This window comes from Cynoglossus semilaevis, chromosome 13 (assembly GCF_000523025.1).
Source record: "Cynoglossus semilaevis isolate Cse_v1.0 chromosome 13, Cse_v1.0, whole genome shotgun sequence".
In the NCBI taxonomy this organism is placed as follows: domain Eukaryota; kingdom Metazoa; phylum Chordata; class Actinopteri; order Pleuronectiformes; family Cynoglossidae; genus Cynoglossus; species Cynoglossus semilaevis.
Window position 1 is genome coordinate 413905 of NC_024319.1, and position 20412 is coordinate 434316.

Below are 20412 nucleotides of genomic sequence, written 5' to 3' on the forward strand. Positions count from 1 at the left end.
TAAGGACCCAGAGGTCACCACTGGTCCACTGTAGGACCGCCTCCATGGTTGTTGACTTCCTGTTCTCCACCCGTCTGTAGGTGGACCGTACATTTGGGTCCAAACTGTTTTTTTTTTTCCTTCCTTTTTTTCTGAGTCAAAGCTGTAAACTAAAGTTAAAGAATTCTCTGAATGTCGACATGTTCTCCAGGACCAACGTTACTTAACAAGCTGGAGGTGGCGCTGTCCAACGAGAACCTTTCTGTGGATGTGGTGTCTCACTGCTTGCTATGTCTCAAAGAAGAGTGGATGAAGTGAGTGCTCTTGGTCCAGTTCTACAGGGAACACCTGCACCTTTTCAGGGAACTCGTCTGATGGTTTTTGTGTGTTTCAGTAAAGTCAAGGTGCTGTTCAAGTTCTCCAAGGTCGATGGCCGAGAGAGGGACGACACCCAGAAGGTTCTGGCCCTTCTTGGTGCCACGGGATCTGGTGAAGAGGACAACGTCAGGCTCCTGAAGTTCTGGATGACCGGTCTGAGCAAAACCTACAAGAGCCATTTGATGACAGCTGTCCGGGGGGGGGAGAGGAGCCCCAGTCAGTGACAAAGGGAATAGGAGAAGTCTAACAGTTGTTCTTCAGTCTAGATGTAGAGGGCAATAAAGAGGGGATCATTTTTGTCTTTTAAATTTAACTTATTCGGAAAAACAGCTTTGCACTTTATTCACTCTTTCACAATAGTTTTAAAGTGAAATAAATTGGTTTTAAATGCTCAGCCTGTTTTTTTGTTTTTTGTTTTTTGTTTTTTCTTCTTGAGTAGCTCCACCTGGTGGTAAACAGGCAGAATAACGCTGGTGTGAAGTGTAGGAGGAAAGCAGCATTTCTCTGCCAAATCCTAATCACTGGTTGGAGTGGCAAGCAGCCAGAAAGTGTCAGCTGGTGTCAGACAACACTGGCCGGGTTCATGTGTGTCCTGAAATGTTTGGTTGTATAAGACTCGGCCACACCAGCGGGATTCTGTTTCCTAATGAGCCGTCGCTCCCTCATTCATTTAAAAAAAAGCCTGTTTCTCTGCTGCAGCCAGCAGACTTTGGTCAATAAAATTAAACAACACACGGATCTGATTAAACCTAGGGTCTTTATATTTTTTTCTGAGACCCATACCTGTGTTTTGAACCTCATGTTCCAGTCCAAGTAAAGAAAAAAACACTGAGATTGTAAATATTGGGATTAGAAAGGAATCTGCCGACGCGGCAGCGTCAGTACAGTGCTGTTGCCTAACAGAGTTTAATACTTTCTATTTCCTTGTGTTTTTCTACCAGTCACTGAAATCTGGATTTCATCGTGAACATTTCACAAACATCAGCGCCTCAAATGAGCTTCATATTTACATCCTGACTGTGTGAGCTTTGGTTTAAGAAACAGGAAGAGAATAACTTTGTGACTGCTGTTAGGACGTGGTGGCCAGGAGATTTCTGGTTGCAGCCCCACAGACTAAGGTCGGTCCTCTCCCTAAGGCCGGTCCTCTGTCTAAAGCCGGTCCTCTCCCTAAGGTCGGCCCTCTCCTCATTCCGTCTTCCTCCTTTCTCAGCTGTGATGGGATTTTGAGAGAACCACCTCATTTTTTTTGGCTTGTGTTTAAAACCAACAAAGACAAGCAAATGCTTTTTGACACAAAGAGGCAACTGTGTTGTCTGTGCTTCTTACTGGTAATGCCCCCACCCCCCAACCCCCCATGCCCTCCCCATCCCTCCTCGACTCCCAGCAGGATTTTAAAATGAATTGATGCTCGACGTGATCAGTGTGGGAAGGATGACACGCCTCATGGTCACACTGAGCCACCTGATGGAGCCGCTTCAACTTCAATAAAAATGAGGGGCGTGGCTCTAGGATGACTTGCAAGTTCTGGCAGTGCAGTGTTGTGAACCTGAATACAAGGAATGTCAGTGGATGGAAATATTTGAGTGTGATGATGAGCAGATAAAGACCAGGAGGTCCTCGGGGGACGAGGTGTGGGAGACAGCCCAAATGAAAAACACGCGCTCCAACTCCATGACTCCTCCAGGCTGGGTTTGGTGGGAGGAGGATGGGGGTGAGAGAGTGGGTGTCAGAGAATGTGGGGAAAAGAGGGGGAGGGAGCCGGGTCAGTCAATAGAGAGGTAAAACGTGTGGTAATGGGAGGGGCTGAGACTTAAAGGGAGCAGACGAGCCATCCAGCCGAGCACTTTCACTTTGAGCCTGTTGCCTGTGTCTGAGGGAGGACAAACAGAGGGGGAGACAGAAGAGGAGGCCAGCGTCTCTGGCTCTTTATCCATGAACCAACGACGAGGAAGAGAGGAGTGACTCAGATCAGGCTGTGGAGGGAGATTCTAGGTCAGGAGTGTTGAAGAGGACAAAGGCTTGTAGTGAACACAAACAGGGAAAGTGGGAAAGTGGGAGAATCCCCAGTAGGAAAACAGGATGGCGTGAGAACACAAGTCAGGATTTCTTCTTTTTTGGAAAGTACAAAGGGGAAGGAATGTCTAAGGACTGCCAAGGAGAAGAGTGAAGATCAAAAACAAGGAGGTGGAGAACCCGAAGAGGAAAGTTTGCCTTCCACAGACTGACACAGAAGAACATCTGTCCACAACAGAAATGGAGAAGTGTCCGTTCTCAGAAAGATAAAAGGATGTCACTGCCAGGTGAGCTGACGTTGACGTCTTCTTCTAATCATTTACTGCTGCACACTGTGGCATTCAAGAGCTCATTTCCACTTCTTTACCATGTTAGCTGCACCATCGCCTTCTGTCTCATGTTGTTTTCTTCAAAGACAACCTTTTGACACAGGAAATGATGTCATGTTTTTTGGAAAGAAAGTTTCCAGCAATGATCCCCGTGTCTCGTTCCTTCTCACTCATGTCCCACACAGTGTTGCTGTTGCTATCAGTCTGGATGGTCCAATGTGACGGATGTGACTTTGACTTGGAGGGGGTGAAAAACATTAAAGCAGCTATTGACTCTAATCCAACTGGGTTTGTAAGTCAAAGCCTCAGACCACGGTGTCATCACAAGACTAACAGTGCTGTTATTATTAGAGATTATTGTTGTCTGCTTTCTATCAAACTTTCAAAGTCAATGTGAGGGAAGTGTGTGTACATACACACACATACATGTATATATACATATAAATGTGTGTGTTTATATGTGTGCATGTATATACATATATATACTGTATCATTTAAGAATTGTTATTAAATGATACATACCACAGAAAATATTTTTTATCTAAATGATCCATTACTTATTTATGACGTATTTCTTTTACACTTTCATCTCTCCACAGCGGACAGTGTTTCCAAAGGATTACTATGTAGAACATCACTATACAGAAGACATGCTCTGTGACTCTGAGCCGGTAAGATTCCATTCACTCAGATAAAAACAAGATAACAACCATCACCACAATAATCACCAAAAGAACCACCATAATAACATCACCATAATAATCATAACCATAATAATCACCACAATAATATCACCATAATAACCACCATAATAACCATCACCATAATAATCATAACCATAATAATCACCACAATAACCACCAAAATAATTATCACTATAATAACCACCACAATAACATCACCATAATAACCACCACAATAACCACCATAATAATCATCACCATAATAACCACTATAATAACCACAATAATTATCACTATAATAACCACCACAATAACATCACCATAATAACCACCACAATAACCACCATAATAATCATCTGTGTGTGACTCACCACCATAATCACGTGTTCCAACTTTTGAAGGACTCCTTCATAACCCAACAGTCAAGTCCTTAGTCAGTTGTGAGTTGTGGAATGATTTGCTAACCCTAACCTAATGCTGGTACTTGTCGTCCTTTCTGTGTGTGTGTGTGTGTGTGTGTGACTGCGTGGCCGTACAGTGTTGTGTGTTCCCTGCTGCCGTGGTTCTCCTGGACTCCTGGCATGTGTTGCTCAGAAACCTGTGGGACGAGCACTTGAATCACACCCTGGTTCTGAATCTAAAGCAGACACTGGAAAGACTGATCCACAGGAACAGACACACACAGGTTTGGTTTGACACAGCAGCTCACACTGTTGTCACCATAGTTACAAGAGTTGATGTGTGTGGTGGCTCTTTGGGGTTCTGTTGTTGTCGTCTTCAGGTTGCTCAGAATGGAAATGCTTTTTGTTTCTCACAGAGGTTCCAGGAGGAGACAGATCTAACCCAGTTCCCCAAACTATCTTCTTCTCCTGAGAAACTCCTCCAGCTAACTTCAGAACTATTGGCTCGGTGGCTCCACGTTGGATGTTTACCCTCTATTGGAACATGCACACTGCCCACTTTGCCCCCTGCTGTAGACAGGAAGGACTACGGCCCGTCGAGGGCGAGGCTCTTGACCACTCGGGCCATCAGCAGTGTGGAGGAGAGTCAGCTTGAGCAGAAGACCGGTTTCACAAAGCTCACGTCCAACAGTGGTCCACCACCCCTATCTTACTCCGCTTCTGTTTGGAGCCCCTTACTGTTGAGACTCTACAGGTGGCTTTTGCCGTAGCCACCACCACGAGGAGCTCTTCATGACAATGCACACAAAATGCAAACCCTTTCATTTCTTAGCACTGAACGGTTGTTTCTGGAGCTTTCTGTCATCTTTGGTTAATATCAAGTGACATGCGCAGGTTGCATCTCATGTCCAAAGTTAGTGCTTCTGTAACAGCTGACACCACAGATATAAACTTCTAGTTACTCTCTTCTAGAGCAGTCCCCGACCACAGCTACATGTGCTCGTCATGCTACGTGAGGTAAATACTGTGGCCTCGACCACGGGTGTGGAATTTATCACTGTTTACAATGTGACACGGTGCAAATGTAAGAAATGATTCTTTATTGATGTTCGCTTTTGTACATACAGTATATATAAATTAAAGACATTCAGATATTTCTCCTCCAGTCCCTGGGTGAAGTCCACGTGTACTGTCCAAGTACAAGGTCCTAACTGAGAGTATTCCTACCTGAGGTGACTTTTAGAGTATACTACGAGTCATGCTTACCTGTGTGTACTGGGAGATTAGACTAGGAGAGTGGACTAGGAGAGTGGACTAGGAGACTAGACTAAGAGAGTGGACTAGGAGAGTGGACTAGGAGACTAGACTAAGAGAGTGGACTAGTGGACTAGGAGACTAGACTAAGAGAGTGGACTAAGAGAGTGGACTTGTAGACTAGACTAGGAGATTGGACCAGGAGACTGGACTAGGAAAGTGGACGTTCTACTATGTGCAGTGTGGGAGAACCTTCTGGAAGTTCTGACCTGTTGGAGACCTGTTGTATCTGAGGATGTGTGTGTCTCAGCGTGGCTCGGCTGGGCTTCATGTCTTGTCCTGGTCTTGACGACGACCTGCTGTGGCTCAGGTGGGTCCAGACTGCAGCTGCAGGGAAGGCTAGTGATTATTGATGAAGTGAGGTGTGTAATGAAATATAAATGTGATGAAACGTCTCCTTCACACCAGAAGACGTCCTACTCTAAATCCTACACAAGTACTACATACAGTATTACATAAACCAGCTTAGAACTGGATTTTACTTTTGCAACCCCAGGGTGCAGCTGGGGTTAGGGTGGGTGGGTGGGGGGTAATGGGGGTCAACTGTTTTTTAAATACCACCTACGTTCACGTACATTAGTCATTGATCCAAACACAGTTATTCATTTTAAAACTGTCTGCTTTTTTAACGAGATGTTTGGAGAGAATCTTCAAAAGTGTTTTTTTTTCTCAGAAAAAAAAATGAGTTACAGATGAGAGAGGAATTTGTCCTGGAAGAGTTCTCCGCTCCTGAACAGATCTTAGAGTCAGAGGAACAGAAAGTGCAGCGTTGAGAGCTCACACTTGCCCCTGCGTGTACACACCCACACACTTCATGGGTGCAATTGTGTCCTTAAAGGACCTTCCTTATACTTTCATAATTCCTTAATTACATCTGCCACGGTGGGAACAGATTTTTGGCCCGGACCTCAACCCTTTTTTTTTCCCTTTTCTTCCACAGTATTGATGTCCTGAGGTCATTGTGGGAGGAGGAACAAACGTAATGCAGCATGAATGCAAATTACACAAACTTAGATAATGGTACTGGAGCAGAAACAAGACATGAACATGAACGTTTCTCTTCTGGACTCTGTTAAATAAAGTCCTGTCTATGAAGGAGAGACCAGGTTTGGAATGCATCCAGATCCAGATCCAGATTTTACCACTGTTTTAATAACAACTTGGTCCAGGACTGAGGGACGACCAGCTGTGGTTTACATGTGTGTTTGCTGCATGAGCACCAACACTGGTCAAATGTTATGATTCACCCATTTATAAAGGTGTTTCTAACACACACATATACAGTGCATATAGATGTGTGTGTGTGAGAGAGAGAGATATTCTTTATCTCCTTTAGTTTAGTCTTTCCTAGCCAGACTGATTTGACGATAACTTATATTTACATATATTTACTTATTTTAAGCCCTTATGTGTGAATGGGAGTTCCTAAAAGATGAAGCGACATCTTAGCTTCATTACAACATGATTTTAAATGACCAGAAGAAGAAGGAAAAGAAGATTTTGATTTTGATTTTTTCTATATCTAAATAATTTTTCTATATCTATATCTAAATATTTTCCACTTTTGTTGTTGTGGTTTGGTAGAAGTGTGTATGATTGATGCCCGTTCTTCTCGACAAGACTTAATCTCTACCCACCAGGAAATCGAACCACTGACCTTTTAACTGTAAGGCCAGACCACCACCCACTTCTCCAACCGAGCCTGTCAACATAAATGGATTAAGACTAAAAGTAGAACCCAAGTAGAACCCACGTCTAAAATCATCGTTTTGATGTGAAGTATATAGTTTTGTATATGTTGTTACTAATGTCAACCTCCAGGGGGTTATTTCTCCACCGTGTTGGGCAGTACGAGGTGATTAAATGTGATGAGATGTAAACTGCTCCGTCAGCCACCGATACAAATATTTGCAAGTCTGATCTTTACTGGCAGCACCGAGCCGTGGGCCAGAGGGAGTGGAGACATTCCCGTAAATGGGGATGAGACGAGGAGGGAATGAGGAGCAGCAGGAGGAGGAGAAATGGGAAGGCAGCAGGAGGAGGAGGAGGAATGTGGGACCATGTGGTGTTTAAACCACGTGGCCTACATTACCGGAAGTAAGCAACTCTGTCTGTGCCAAGATGTCTGCTCCCGACGACGACACGTTTGCTGAAGAAGGAGACGAAATGGAGGAGATGGACGAGGTTGGCAGCGAGGATGATGAAGAGGCAGAGATGGGGGAGGAAGGAGAGGACACGGAGGCACAGAAGAAGGTGTACGTACCCGGCATCGAGCCGCTTCCACCCGGAGAGGAGCTGGAGATGGACCGCTCTGCCTACCGCATGTACCACGAGTGTCAGACAGGTAATAGTAGTAAACAACCCCTGTGTTGTCTTCATCTCCGGAGGAACCGGTTCTGACGACGTTCACCGTTCGATACTTGAGCCTTTTATGCAAATGTGAAAGTGCTGAGCTTTCACAGCAGTCCACAAACACACACACACACGCACACACACTCACTCACACACACACTCACACGTTGTTCTTCACACTCACTCATACTTCAGTGTCTCCTTTTTGTTGACCAATAACAGAATGTGTTCATGAAGCAGCGGCGCAGACACAGCTGCTAAAACTGAGTGTTGTGTACAAACGAAGCCCCGCCCCCTGTTTTTAGAAACCTCTGAAGTTGTCTCGGTTTTCTACAGTTGTGTTGATTTCCTCTAATCCTGATGTTCATAGATAGAGACCTTTTATTTATGGTTGCAGGTTTGAATGCAGCTGCCTCACTGCTGGGTTTGTCCAATAACAAACAAACACACAGTGTTGCAGCCGTCCCATTGGACCGTGTCCACAGCTGCCCGAACGTGGATCGTGTCCAGTCCAAACCGAACTCAGCTGTTGTCCGTCTGTGTGTGTTCTCCTCAGGTGCCCCGTGTCTGAGTTTTGACATTGTGAGGGACAGAAATGGAGACGGTAGAGAGCAGTTCCCTCTGTCCATGCTGCTGTGTGCCGGCACGCAGGCCGACACGGCCATGAGCAACAGGTCAGTGGAGCAGGTCATGTGACCGTGGAAGGAAGTAGAAACGTAGACCGCACATGGAATATAATTGGAATATGATGTTTGATTGGAGTTTAAAACCTGTGTGTGTGTGTGTTGTTCTTCACTGTCAGAGTTTTTATACTTCAAATGAAAACAATTTCTCTTCTGGAAAGTTTGTGTTAATTAAAAGATAATTTTGTTTTATGACAATAAAGACTGTTCTATTCTATAATCAGGAACGATGAGGAAGAGTAGGTGAACCCACGGCTGGGTTTATTCACAGATTGTTGTCTGGGTACATGTTCATGTACAGTAGTGCGTGTACCGACTGTTTTCTTCATGTCCCTCCAGACTTCTTGTCATGCTGATGCACAACCTTCATGGTACAGAGAAGGATGAGGAGAAAGAAAGCAGTGATGATGACAGTGATGAAGATGAGGAGGAAGATGAAGATAAGAAGCCACGGATGGAGATGACCATGCTGCCTCACTACGGAGCCATGAACAGAGTCCGAGTACGTAGTGTAACTGGAACCGTGGAACCGTGGTCTCTGTTGTCCTGAGTGACTTCTCTTCTTGTATCCAAGGTAACCCAGCGAGGAGAGCAGTCATTGGCTGCTGTCTGGTCTGAGAAGGGACAGGTAGAAATATTTGACCTTCGACCTCAGTTGGATGCTGTCCACAATTCTGCTGCCATGGCGGCTTTTATGAGACAGCAGAAGGAAGCCACGCCCCTCTTCAGTTTCTCAGGACATATGGGTGAAGGCTTTGCGATTGATTGGTCCCCTACAGTACCAGGTGAGGAAGAAGTCCTTTACTAACACATGGTCCCACCCTCCGTGTTGGGAGTGACAGAGTATAAAGTCCTTGCCGAATGTTGATGTGATTGTTTTTTTAAATTTTTTTCCTACAGGTCGTCTCGTCAGCGGAGACTGTAAAAAGAACATCCATGTGTGGGAGCCACAAGAGGGCGGAACTTCCTGGAAGATTGACCAACGACCCTTCAGCTCCCATAGTAAATCGGTGGAGGACGTGCAGTGGTCCCCCAACGAAGCCACGGTACTTAGTACTCCCAGTAAAGTACTCCCAGTAAAGTACTCCCAGTGGTTTTACCTGCTGCTGAACTAGAAGCGGGTAACGACTAAATGTGACGCTCGTTATGATGTGGCGTGCTTGTCACTTGGCACGCAGTTCAACTCTCCAACTATGCCGTTAGAGAGACGCCGCTGTCACAGCAGTGACTCCCATCTGGTCCAGGAGGCGCTGTCCATACACAGGAGACTTATTCCACCCGTCAAGTTCCTCAGAGAGTTCTATTAATATTTAAGAAAAATATTTTAAACCCTTGTAGTTTATTCCTCTTAGTCTTTTGGAACTGTTTCCCCTAGGAACATTTGTAAAACCAAATGTTTCTCCCTGGAAATTAGAAGAAGAAGAACCAGTAAATCAGTTTTTTGGTGTTTTCCCAACACCACTCTTTATTTTGGAACAGGTGTTTGCTTCCTGTTCCGTTGATCAGTCTATTCGTATCTGGGACATCCGTGCACCCCCCACTTCGATGATCTCCACTGATGGAGCTCACTCCTCGGACATCAATGTGATCAGCTGGAACCAGACTGAACCATTCCTCCTCTCTGGAGGGGACGACGGCCTCCTGAAGGTGTGGGACCTGCGGCAGTTTAAGGTAAAGACTGATCCAATCCAACTTTATTGTTGCTCACACAGTGTTCTACATACAGAAAGAACAGCATTTCATAAAAGACAGAACAGTCCAAGTGTTAAAAAAAGTGTTTAAAAAAAGGCCTTCATGTCATCAGAGGACTGCTGGACTTTTATCTCTTTTTAAGAGGCTCGTAGATTTGACCGTCATCTGCATAACTATGAAAAGAAAAGAAAAGAAAAGACCCCACATGAGAGAGGAGTCGTCAACAGACACATGTCAACCACTGAACCACCAGTGCTGTTCCCCAGTTAAATCCGAGAACAAAGAGAACACAGTCACCTGAGTCAGGAGCAGGAAAGAAATATTTTTAAAAACTCAGAAAAGCATTCAGTTGACTGTAAACTATTTTCTCAAGGATTTTGGAGAGTGTTAGTTTAGAGATTGGCCAAAAATTAGACCAAGTTTTTGTATCCACTGCATGTTTAAGAATTTCAGGGACCACACCTGAAGAAGGCTTGTCAGTTCATAACGGTATGAGCTGACAGGCCTACAGTGTGAACAGGGGGCAAGGGCAGCATCAACCTGTGGTCAACCTGTGGTCAACCTGTGGACTCAGTAAATGTTAGATCAGTGGTTCTCAAACTGTGGTACATTAGGCAAGCGCTCTCTAGTGGTACGCAGGGAAAATTCATATTTTCACATTTACATTTTCAATTGAAACATACCATGCACAATTAATACAACATTAAACATAAACATCTTTATAAACACAGCTGCTATATTCTAATGTTGGTCATCATGGTGGTACTCGGGGAGCTCCATGTTTTCTCAGGTGGTACAGAGTATAAAAAGTTTGAGAACCACTGTTCTAAATGAAAATAAAGATCCATCCTTCATTGTCATGTTCACGAGTCAGGGCTTCAGAGTCAGGGCTTCAGAGTCAGGGCTTCAGGTCTGGACGTACAGACTTGCTAACATTCCTACCAACTAATGGGTCGCAGGAGAAATTGAAGTGTTTTGTACCAGAATAGCAGGAATAGAATAAAATAGTGTCAGTTTTATAGTTAATATTTCGGCAGCAAGAAAAACTATTTCTTTTTACATTTTGTTTTCAATGTTCTGTTGAGTTTATTTCACCACAGTTTGAGCTGTAAATCAACAAATGTTTAATTTTAACTAAGAAGAGAAAAAAATACAAATATGAAATACTGACATACAATGTAGAGAATGACAAACAAGTTACAGGAGTACTTGGTAACAAGTACTAGAAGTATTAAAAAAGGTTTACTGTACTTGCAGACTGGACGTCCTGTGGCCAACTTCAAGCAACACAGCGCCCCCATCACCTCAGTTGAGTGGAACCCCATGGACTCCAGTGTGTTTGCCGCATCGGGGGCAGACGACGTCGTCAGCCAATGGGATCTCTCCGTAGAGTCGTGTGACGTGGGCGCCAGAGTGGAGGAGATGAAGGATTTACCTCCTCAGCTCCTGTTCCTCCACCAGGGTCAGTCAGAGGTGAAGGAGATCCACTGGCACCCCCAGCTGCCCGGGGTGATGGTTTCTACAGCTCTGTCAGGATTTAACGTGTTCAGGACCATCTCTGTATAACACCTGTGTGTGTGTGTGTGTGTGTGGGTGTGTTCTGCTGTAGTGGACATCTGTGTGTGTGTGTGTGAGAATGGACGCTGAGCCTGACATAAATGGATTTTACTAAACCCTGAAGATAAATCTGTATTGTTGAAATTCCTTCCTATATATTTTATAAACGTGTCAGTTTTTATATCACATTTCCCAGCGTGTGCTTAAAATAAGATGATTGAAATTATAATAGTTGAGGTTTATTATCACCTGGACTGTCCTGCATGCTGTTCAGAGTTGTGGAATGTTTCAAAAGTCTGACTCAACAGATGGTTTCAGCTCAGTCAGAAGGACTTCCTGCTGTAAGCTAGCAGGCTAACCATACTCCATGATATGCTGCCAAACAAGAAGAAAAGACTTGTTGACTTGTCTTTAGACTATTAACTTTTTTGTGTCAGGTCTTCTGTGGAATGATTAAAAAAGTACAGTCATCATTACTATCAAATCCCAAGAGGTTTATTGTTTGAACTGTAATCATCACTTAAACACAGGTTATATATTTGACTGTAACCACCTCTCCCTTAAACAGCATGAAACAAACACACAGCATCGAACATGTAGGGACAAAGACACATGCGACCAAATACACCGCTGAGCCCCCGTCTTACACTTAATAATTACACGATTGTCCAAGCATTTTCTCATCAGTCTGGCCCTGGCAGCCCTGTTGGTTTGATGAAGCCCAAACTGGAGAATCAACGTCATTTCAGGAATGTGACAATTCACAGTAATTCATAATACACAGAATAACTTTGTTTTCTGACAACATCTCCCGTCCAGACAGTTGAAGCTTTTAAAGTCGACAAAAAGATGAATGAATAAACAGGAGATAACTAATGATGATCCACTCACATTAGAACAGGAAGTCTCCGTCAGAGCGAGGATCCTACAGGAATGACATCAAAGTGCTACATAGTACATTTCATTTGAACATTTGACTGGATTTTGAGGTGGAGATTTGACATTTAAATGTCAGTTGAGAAACGACATCTTCACTAAAAATCCACTTTGAATCACCCTCTGCTAAGATGCTAACATGGACAACATACAGTTTCCTGAATATCCTGAACAGCATAGATTTGTTTTCCATAGCTTCCACAGCTTTTTCTTAAAGACCAATTTCATCATCAAACTCATCTTCAAATGTGTAGCCTCTTCCTGTCTCTCCTTCCTCCTCCTCCTCCTCTGAATCAGTCTCCGAGTGGCAGCTGTCCATCCTCCTCCTGTCCAATGGGATGGCTTCATCACCATCTGAGCTGTGTGACGAGGCAGGACTTGGTGGGAAGTCCATTTGGTGGTTAGTGACCACGGCTTCCCCCTCCTCTACTCCCCGCTCACCTCTCTCAACCTCGTCCCTGGTTGGACTTGAGCTCACCAGCTGATTGTCTTCCTGTAAGTCGAGCTCTTGACTCTCTTCATCTTCCACTGACTGATGTATGATCTCCTCTCGTTTGTCACTGAATCTCACCTTTGGTTTTAACCCTTTTTGCTTGACGCTACTCCCACCTGGTATCCTGCTGTCTCCCAACTGGTCTCCATCCAAGCCAACCAAGTTCTTTCCATTCAGCTCATTCTCCATGTTCGCAGATGTCCCTGTGACTCCTTTTCCCTGCTTTGTTTCCATTAAAGATGTGTCACTTTTGGGGCTGAAAACATCCTGTTCCAACGCCAACCCATCCATGACTCCTAACACATCACCCAGCATGGACGGGCCCAGGTCTAAGTCCAGTTCCAGGGTGAGTGAAGACACAGATTCAGAGTGCTGAGGCTCGTCGTTGGGTGGGCCGCCGGGACCATCTGTGTGAAGATCATCGGGATCCACATCTGGAATGTTCCCTGGGCTTCCCTGGTCAGTGCTGGCAGGACTTGGACCAAGTGTGGACAAGAAAGAAGTGTCCCCAAAAGCATCACCTCCTCTTCCAATGTGCATGGTATGGCGGAAGTCCCCCAGGGGAGCTGAGATCATGGTAGGGTCCAAGCGAGAGGCCCGGGATGATTTGTGAAGTGGCATGGCTACAGAAGGGAGTGTATAAATAATAACATGTTTAATATTGAGTTGACAGGAAGTGTGTTCAACTGCTGTGTCTGAACTGTTTCCCTCTTAGAAAAGTCATAAGAAAAATGAACAGTAGGTTTTACTGTATGTACGTAGTACTGTGGTCTTACCTGTACTGTACGTACATGGTATGTACAGTACAGGTGGAGTGAGGCGTGTCTTTAAAACAATCTGAACGTTAATCTGTTTTCTACCATGTATTCAGGGTCGTGTACAGAGACAAACAGACTCAATTAAAAATGAACAGTTAACCTTCAAATCTGTGTTTTTAGAATTTGAACCCACTGACAGGACGGCACTGTGTGAAAAAAAACTCACTCTGTTTTGCAATATTGTGGGGAACCAATGAGCATGTTGTTGCTGTGGTGGCAGCGACGGCCATGCTGAGACTTGTACTTGTAGCAACTTTAGCACATATTTTTCTCCCCCCTTAGGGTGTTTGTGGACAAAAACAAGACTGTAACTTTATATAAGGATCAAAAATCATAACATTAACCCCGCCCCAGGGTCTGATCCACCCAGGAGGTGGGAGTTACACATACAGGTGGGAATGACAAAACCTTCCCCATGGGTCCAAACATGATCACGTTTGATTATTAACAGGAGCTAATGTTACCTGACTGTGTCCAACATTCAATGGCGTCTTTCTCTGAACTACAGTCACACTTTAACCGCCGAGTATCATCACTCAACACTGTGTGGGCGGGGGGGTTACAGGCCAAACCCCAACCTTTAAAAACTTTTGATAAAACAACCTACAGTAAACATCATTCAGATGAAACGTACAGTTTGTTCGTCACACACGGAGGGGAATGTGAGGACAGAGCCGCCAGGGTAAACGGTAAGAGAGAATCGTTAGTAAAAGTTGAAGTAAAACTCATTCAATACAGTGAGTGAAGAATTTCAGACTGGTTTTAAATCTTACTTTAAGACGTCAATAGTGGTCGTCACTCTCTTTCCTTGACGGTTCCCAACTTTTTCATCTGGCTTTTGCCCACACTTCCTCCTCCTCGACTTTCCCTCGCTCTTTTTTCTTGCGGTCGTTTGTCTGTGTGAGAATTTTCCTTTTTTTCCAAAGGGATGGGCAAAGACTGAGGAAGTGACGCGAACGTGCAGGATGAGCGCGCCCTCGACTTTTCCAGACAGTGGCGAGTCCAGGCCAGGGCCAAGGGTGGCGACGGCGGCCACCCTTTGAAAACTGCTGTCTTTTAAAACCATCTACCTCCGATACATTTTTCCGAGGACGACACGTGACGCACGAGACGCGACGATGGACATTTACAGAGTAACTTTGTCAATGGAGAGTAAAGTTGACTTGTTGACGCAACTCTGGAAATCTATCTAATCAAAATTATACTGAGGTTTAGGGTTAGTACAAGTATCTGCTTCTGGATGCGCTCTGGATGTATGAAGTTAATTGAAAATTACATTACATTTAGCAGATGCTTTTATTCAAAGCCACTTACAATTTGAGTCAGCCAATCAACAATCAAGCCACAGTAAACAGACAAAAATACATAAATAAAAATAAAAAGTATCAATTAATAAAAAGGTCCAGTTCTAGTCATAGTAGTTCATAGAGTAAGAAGGGGTTTATGTTGATGTCAGTGGGTTTGTTAGGAGACGACACTGTAATACGGTATATAATGGTATGTATATATGTATATGTATATTGTCATGAATAATGCTATATATGTGTATATATATATATATATGTATATATATATATATAATATTATTAGGAATAATAATAATAATAAATGAAAAGAAGTCTTAATGTTCAAGAGGTATTGAAGACTCTGGCTGCAGCGCCACCTGTTGAAGAAAATGTTCCTCTTCCACTGCGGCTCTCTGTACTTTTCTCTTTATTTTTGTATACTTAAATACTGCGATTTTTATATCCTACAAATCTTTCTCTAAATATGATGGAATGTATGTGTATGTGGCACTGTTAACTGTATTCTGTTTTTAATTGTTATTTTTCTTCTTTTGGGATTATTATCTGTCTTCCAGTGTCCATATTTATCTCATCTAAATCAGTGCTCCAGAAGGAGAGTATGTTAGGACTCTTTTAGAAAACCGACAAATTCCTAGGTTTTATGAAATGTTTTAAGCCTAAAAAGTTGTGTGGTTAATGTGTAACTTTGTTGTCACACAGAGACTTGTTTCTTTTCATGGAAAAAGATGGTTTTGAGTTGACGTTTGTCTTTATTTGTGACACATGAAATGACTTTATCCACTGAAGGTCCAGATAAAGAGGGATTCTCATCCAAAGACTGAGAGAAACAAAGTCTGTGTTCATATTCAGGAGAGAACTGACACTTTGGGAGTACTTTGACCTCCTTCCTGTCAAGGGTTGAAAAAATAGGAAGACAACCAAACTCCAGGTTCTCAAACAATGGTGTCACGTTGAATCATTGTTCTTGAGATCTTGTCAAAATGCTGAACATATTTGTGAGATGACGTGCTTAAAACACAACAATGCAAAATACATGTTTGAACAGGAGTTGGTGATTTAATTTTAATCATATACAGTACATTATAACATATATTGACCACATGCAAATATACAGACCAAATATACATTGCTAGTGCATTTACACACACACACACAGTTATTATTTAAATTACACAAGAACAGATTCCTTTGGCAGAAACCAGTGTGTCATTCCTGTGGGGGTGAGACTCACAGACAGGAAATGACTCCACTCTGTGTAACACACACACACACACACACACTCATTCAATGACTTCCCACAGCTGTGTGTTGCTCACATGGAGCATGGTAGGTAATGAATACAAGTCACCTAAACAAATGAGTAAATGTATAACATTTATGTTGTGTACATGATTGATTGGCTGCTGTTATCCTGCAGGACTCCTCTCATATCCTTCTCTAGTGTTTGGGTAGCTGCCATCATTCACTTGGCAGAACCCACAGGAGGCTGTATTCAATATAATCTCTCAAACTTTACAAGAACTAAGTGCTTTTCACTATTACTCAAAGTGTATCTATGACATATATGTATATGTGTGAGGCATCAGTCTGTAATTACTGATTAATGTCACAGCACATGTTGTTTTTCAACGTATATTCTGACAAGTGTGTTTCTTTGTGAGCAGTGGTGGCTTAGTGGCTAAGAAAGTGGACTTGGGTCTGGAAGGCTTCAGGTTGGAGTCCACCAGATGCCAAGTTACCAATGAGGTGCTCTGAGCATGGCAACATCCCCACACACTGCTCCCCTTAAAGCTGCCCCCTGCTGGCTGTGGTGATAGGCTAAAAGCAGAGGTTCAATTTTGTTGTATCCCCGTGTTACAATGACAATAAAGACTATCATTTAATAATTTTAATAATTTGAACGTTTTACATATATTGGGTGGGGTGCAATGGGGTCTCATCAATACCCAACAAGGTGGGAGCTGGGGTGGGGGGAAGGGTCAACACAGCACATCAATGTTGGAATCTGAACTTTCTCCTGTAACAAAAACACAAGAAGACATATATGTATATATATATATATATATATATATATATATATGGTCGCCTTTTGTGTCTTTGATCTGTGTACATCAAAGACAACGTTATAAAGTGTATATTCATCTTCAGCAAGAATAAGCCAGAAACTTCAGAAACAAGACAACGTTTAGGCGATGGTTAAGGTTTAGATGCATGTTTAGTAAAGCAAGACACAAACAGTTAAGAATACAGATAATTAAATTCGTTTATGTAAAGATTGGAAGAGGCCAAAATGTACAGAGGTTAATGATTCAAAAAAATTCAAAAACATGCGTGACAGGACTTTGCTAGTCATGTAATATGAAAATCTTCAACGTAGGTCGTTAGAGTGAGAGAGTCGGCTCTTCCTGAAAAAACGTACGCAGGGCAATTTGTTCAGCACGCACACACTGCTCGACACTTGAAACCGATACATACTCCGCTGCCATTTTGTGTCAGTGCAGTCTGCTAGGACGGAGTTCGCACGAAAACGGACAACGAAACACATATATAGATAATCTTTTCCCTTTTGTCGATGTCTTCGAATTTATTCAATGTATTGTTTTTTTTAGGATTTTGGTACAGTGTTTATCGAAGTTTGGTTTGTTTAACTGTTTTAGCGTTTATATTGCGGTAGACTTGATTCTATTTATCTCCAGTTGTAGCAGTTAGCGCTTACTATATAGCATAGGGTCATCCAGAGCCCGTGCAGCCTAGCGTTAGCTTGCTAACGCAAAACCTGCGACGAAATGGCGGCCAACGCAACACAAGCAGTGCCTGCCACTAACTGGTGAGTTTCATATTCTAACACACGTGCTATTTCAAACATGTAGTGGTTAAATGTAATGTTTAAGTTTTACATTTCCATACGTATGCGATGTAACGTATGGTAAACGTGTACTGTGCAGTCTGTCGCTCAGTTCGGGTGTAGCTCCACAAAGGCCGAGGTTTTAGAGCAGAAAAGATCCTAAATCGAATGGAAGGTAGAAAAACAAGCAATTTATATTTGGCTACTGAATGTTATGGTGCTACGCCCTATTTGCAGGCCTTAAGACATTCTTAAGACACTGATTTACGATTTATAATTTAGTTAGTACGGGGCAGTGGTGGCTTTGTGGTTAAAGAAGCGGACTTTAGTCCGGAAGGCTGTTCACTTTGGTGATGGGTTAAAAGCAGAGGTCACATTTCGTTGTGTGCAGTGGTGTGCTGTGTCACAAGGGCAAGTAGTTCACGTTTAGTTTTGGTTTTTTAGTTCCATTTTATGTATATCAAATTATGCAAATTGGCAAAAGTAGCTCTTATGGTTGGAGACCTAAATTTGACTGCACAGTATGAAATATTTATAATTCACCAAACAAACAAAAACAAATTGCTGCACTGTTTTGTAATACAGCCAGCTGCTCATTCCACCTCCCTATTTAACATTTCCAGCCCTAAAGTTCCCTACAACCCGCAAAACTCAAGATCGCCACCACTTAACACCTCCACTGACCAATTGGAATGTACTATTATGGTCAATTTTTAAGACTCCAAGTGTTTGTGTATATGTGTTTAAATTATCTTTGAGTTCTTCATGTTGTGGTGTATACATGTTAAAGAGATTTGCTCCTTTTTTGTTTTGCTGTCATTTATTTCATGTAAACCTAATAAATGGCTGCATTACAGGTCTTATAGTGCTGGAGATAACCAGGTTCATGAGAACCCAGAATGGGAGAAAGCAAGACAAGCGTTAGCTTCAATAAACAAGAGCCAGAGCACTGCAAAGACTACACAGTCAAACCGGACCACAGCTGAGGTAGCTCTTTTTATATTTTCTTTGTCAATTTGAAGACTGTGCAGACACCCATAGTAATCTGTAGTTTTTATTGTATTCCATCATACCTGGCATACTTTAGGGTTTGCCTTCACTAATTACATACAAAAATTATCAAGTAAGTCAAGCAGTTCATACCACAATGAAAATGTTAGAAAACAAACAAAGTTAGCCAAGGTCTACAAAATTTCAGTAAAATGTGGCATCAGAAGTGTGTAAGGTTCACAGGAGAATACAATACAAATACAATGTCAAATGATTAACACTGTTCTCTCTAGTTTTGTTTGAACTTCCTTTCTTTTTGCTAAACTTGACAGCAATGGACAGATTTTAAAAGAGACAATTTTTTGAAACATTAAGAATTTACAAGGGTCAAAGGTGATTAGCAATAATGGTATCTGTTATATCTGTAAGGAAAACTGCGGGTCTACGATTGACAAAACAGCTATTGATCACTCTTAAAAAAGCTTTTGTTGACCAGTTAATGCATCAGTTACCACTTGAAGTCCAAACAGTTCAGATAAGTTTATTTTGTAAACCTGACAGAAACCTAACTGGACTGTCTAAGGATGTGTGCTATGTGATGATAGCAGTGGAATTTACCGTAGTCTATGAATAAGATATGAACGCAACACTGCCATTGGTGCTGCTGCGATGTCATGATTTGAATTTCACACATCGTTTTTGACAGGCTTGATCATAGATGGATTACACAGTAACTGCAGATCTCATTATGATTTCACACAGAAGTGATCATAGTCACAGTCCCTTCCCATTGGTGTTGCTAATTGTAGAAAGAAAATCATGTTTGACATTTTGTCATACTTAATAATACCTAATAATTACATATTTTTTTTTAGTTTCTTGTGTGTTTTGTTTTATTTGTCCTAGCTAAATTTGGTGTCTCCTTTTCTATAGCATTACTGAAATAGTTGTCTATATCCTCTGTAATGTGACTCAGGTTTTGTGCATGTCATTTCAGGCTAGTCAGTTCCAGCAAACAGTGACAGACTCTGCTGCCATGCAGCATCAGCAGTACTATCCTTGGTATCAGCAAACACAGCAGCACTATCCTGGATACACATACCCGTATAACTATTACTACACTATGAGCCAAGTAAGTGAAAATTCAAAATATTTTTTGTTAGGGTAAAGATATTTCAGATTCAAATGATTGTCTTCAGCCAGACAAAAAACCCTGAAATGTTTCTTTCTGAATTTTCAGTATGGAGCTGTATATCCACCAAATCAGTATGGTGCTCCCCCTGGGCCTTACACAGGCACGCCACCCTCTAATGGCCAGGTATAACATTTCAGTCTGTTTGTTGAAGCAGTAAATGTCTACGTTTTAGCTGTGACTATATACATTTGTAAATGTTGACAGTCTGCTGTCAACAGCTATTGATGGATGCATAATAAACACATATGTTTAAATATTAGACATTTGTGCCCCTCCCCCTTATGTCTCTTATGTCTGACATTTCTTTTGGCTGTGCTCTGATAGTCTTTTACTTCTTACATTTACAGCCTCCTCCTGTGCCTGGTATGGAAGAACAGCCCCCCTCTTACAACCCACAACCCCCTGCCCCTGCTATTCCCAAGCCACCCCAAAGCCCCACCACCTCAA

The 20412-nt window shown here is 42.6% G+C and overlaps 5 protein-coding genes and 1 long non-coding RNA gene across 9 annotated transcripts in view; 5 read left to right on the plus strand and 1 right to left on the minus strand.

Annotated features, from left to right (window-relative positions):
• Positions 1-751, plus strand: part of flcn (folliculin) — a 7872-nt gene extending 7121 nt beyond the window's left edge. For all 3 annotated transcript variants that reach the window (XM_008322643.3, XM_008322644.3, XM_025061297.1), the window contains 2 exons: positions 191-293; positions 374-751. In XM_008322643.3, coding sequence (XP_008320865.1) covers positions 191-293; positions 374-581 — 311 coding nt within the window. In that variant the 3' untranslated portion in view covers positions 582-751. The remainder of the gene's footprint in view (positions 1-190; positions 294-373) is intronic.
• A 1028-nt stretch (positions 752-1779) lies between these two features.
• On the plus strand, positions 1780-4948 carry LOC103387846 (uncharacterized). 2 transcript variants are annotated; one of them, XM_008322646.3, is made up of 5 exons: positions 1780-2657; positions 2885-2991; positions 3299-3370; positions 3921-4067; positions 4200-4948. In XM_008322646.3, the coding sequence occupies exons 1-5, from the start codon at positions 2645-2647 to the stop codon at positions 4551-4553; spliced, it is 693 nt and encodes a 230-aa protein (XP_008320868.1). In that variant the 5' UTR covers positions 1780-2644; the 3' UTR covers positions 4554-4948. The 2 variants fall into 2 exon arrangements, with proteins under 2 accessions (XP_008320868.1, XP_016893363.1); XM_017037874.2 differs by lacking the exon at positions 1780-2657 and having other exon boundaries at positions 2695-2991.
• Positions 4949-7125: 2177 nt separating this feature from the next.
• Positions 7126-11857, plus strand: grwd1 (glutamate-rich WD repeat containing 1). Its single transcript, XM_008322648.3, has 7 exons — positions 7126-7441; positions 8006-8123; positions 8472-8634; positions 8707-8917; positions 9033-9178; positions 9612-9803; positions 11082-11857. The coding sequence occupies exons 1-7, from the start codon at positions 7219-7221 to the stop codon at positions 11388-11390; spliced, it is 1362 nt and encodes a 453-aa protein (XP_008320870.1). The 5' UTR covers positions 7126-7218; the 3' UTR covers positions 11391-11857.
• On the minus strand, positions 11858-14636 carry cdc42ep5 (CDC42 effector protein (Rho GTPase binding) 5). The gene is made up of 2 exons (XM_008322647.3): positions 14402-14636; positions 11858-13433 (listed from the first exon to the last, which is right to left on the minus strand). Exon 2 carries the CDS (start codon positions 13429-13431, stop codon positions 12529-12531), a length of 903 nt encoding a protein of 300 aa, XP_008320869.1. The 5' UTR covers positions 13432-13433; positions 14402-14636; the 3' UTR covers positions 11858-12528.
• LOC112487908 (uncharacterized) lies at positions 13442-16818 on the plus strand. Its single transcript, XR_003051452.1, has 2 exons — positions 13442-14317; positions 14555-16818. It is a non-coding gene; the product is annotated as an uncharacterized LOC112487908 (long non-coding RNA).
• A 298-nt stretch (positions 16819-17116) lies between these two features.
• Positions 17117-20412, plus strand: part of leng8 (leukocyte receptor cluster (LRC) member 8) — a 10140-nt gene continuing 6844 nt past the window's right edge. Inside the window, 6 exon segments of the mRNA XM_025061278.1 lie at positions 17117-17762; positions 18638-18767; positions 19768-19902; positions 20011-20088; positions 20313-20410; position 20412. The exon segment at position 20412 is cut by the window's right edge and continues 301 nt beyond it. Of these exon segments, the coding sequence (XP_024917046.1) occupies positions 17722-17762; positions 18638-18767; positions 19768-19902; positions 20011-20088; positions 20313-20410; position 20412 (483 nt within the window). The 5' untranslated portion in view covers positions 17117-17721.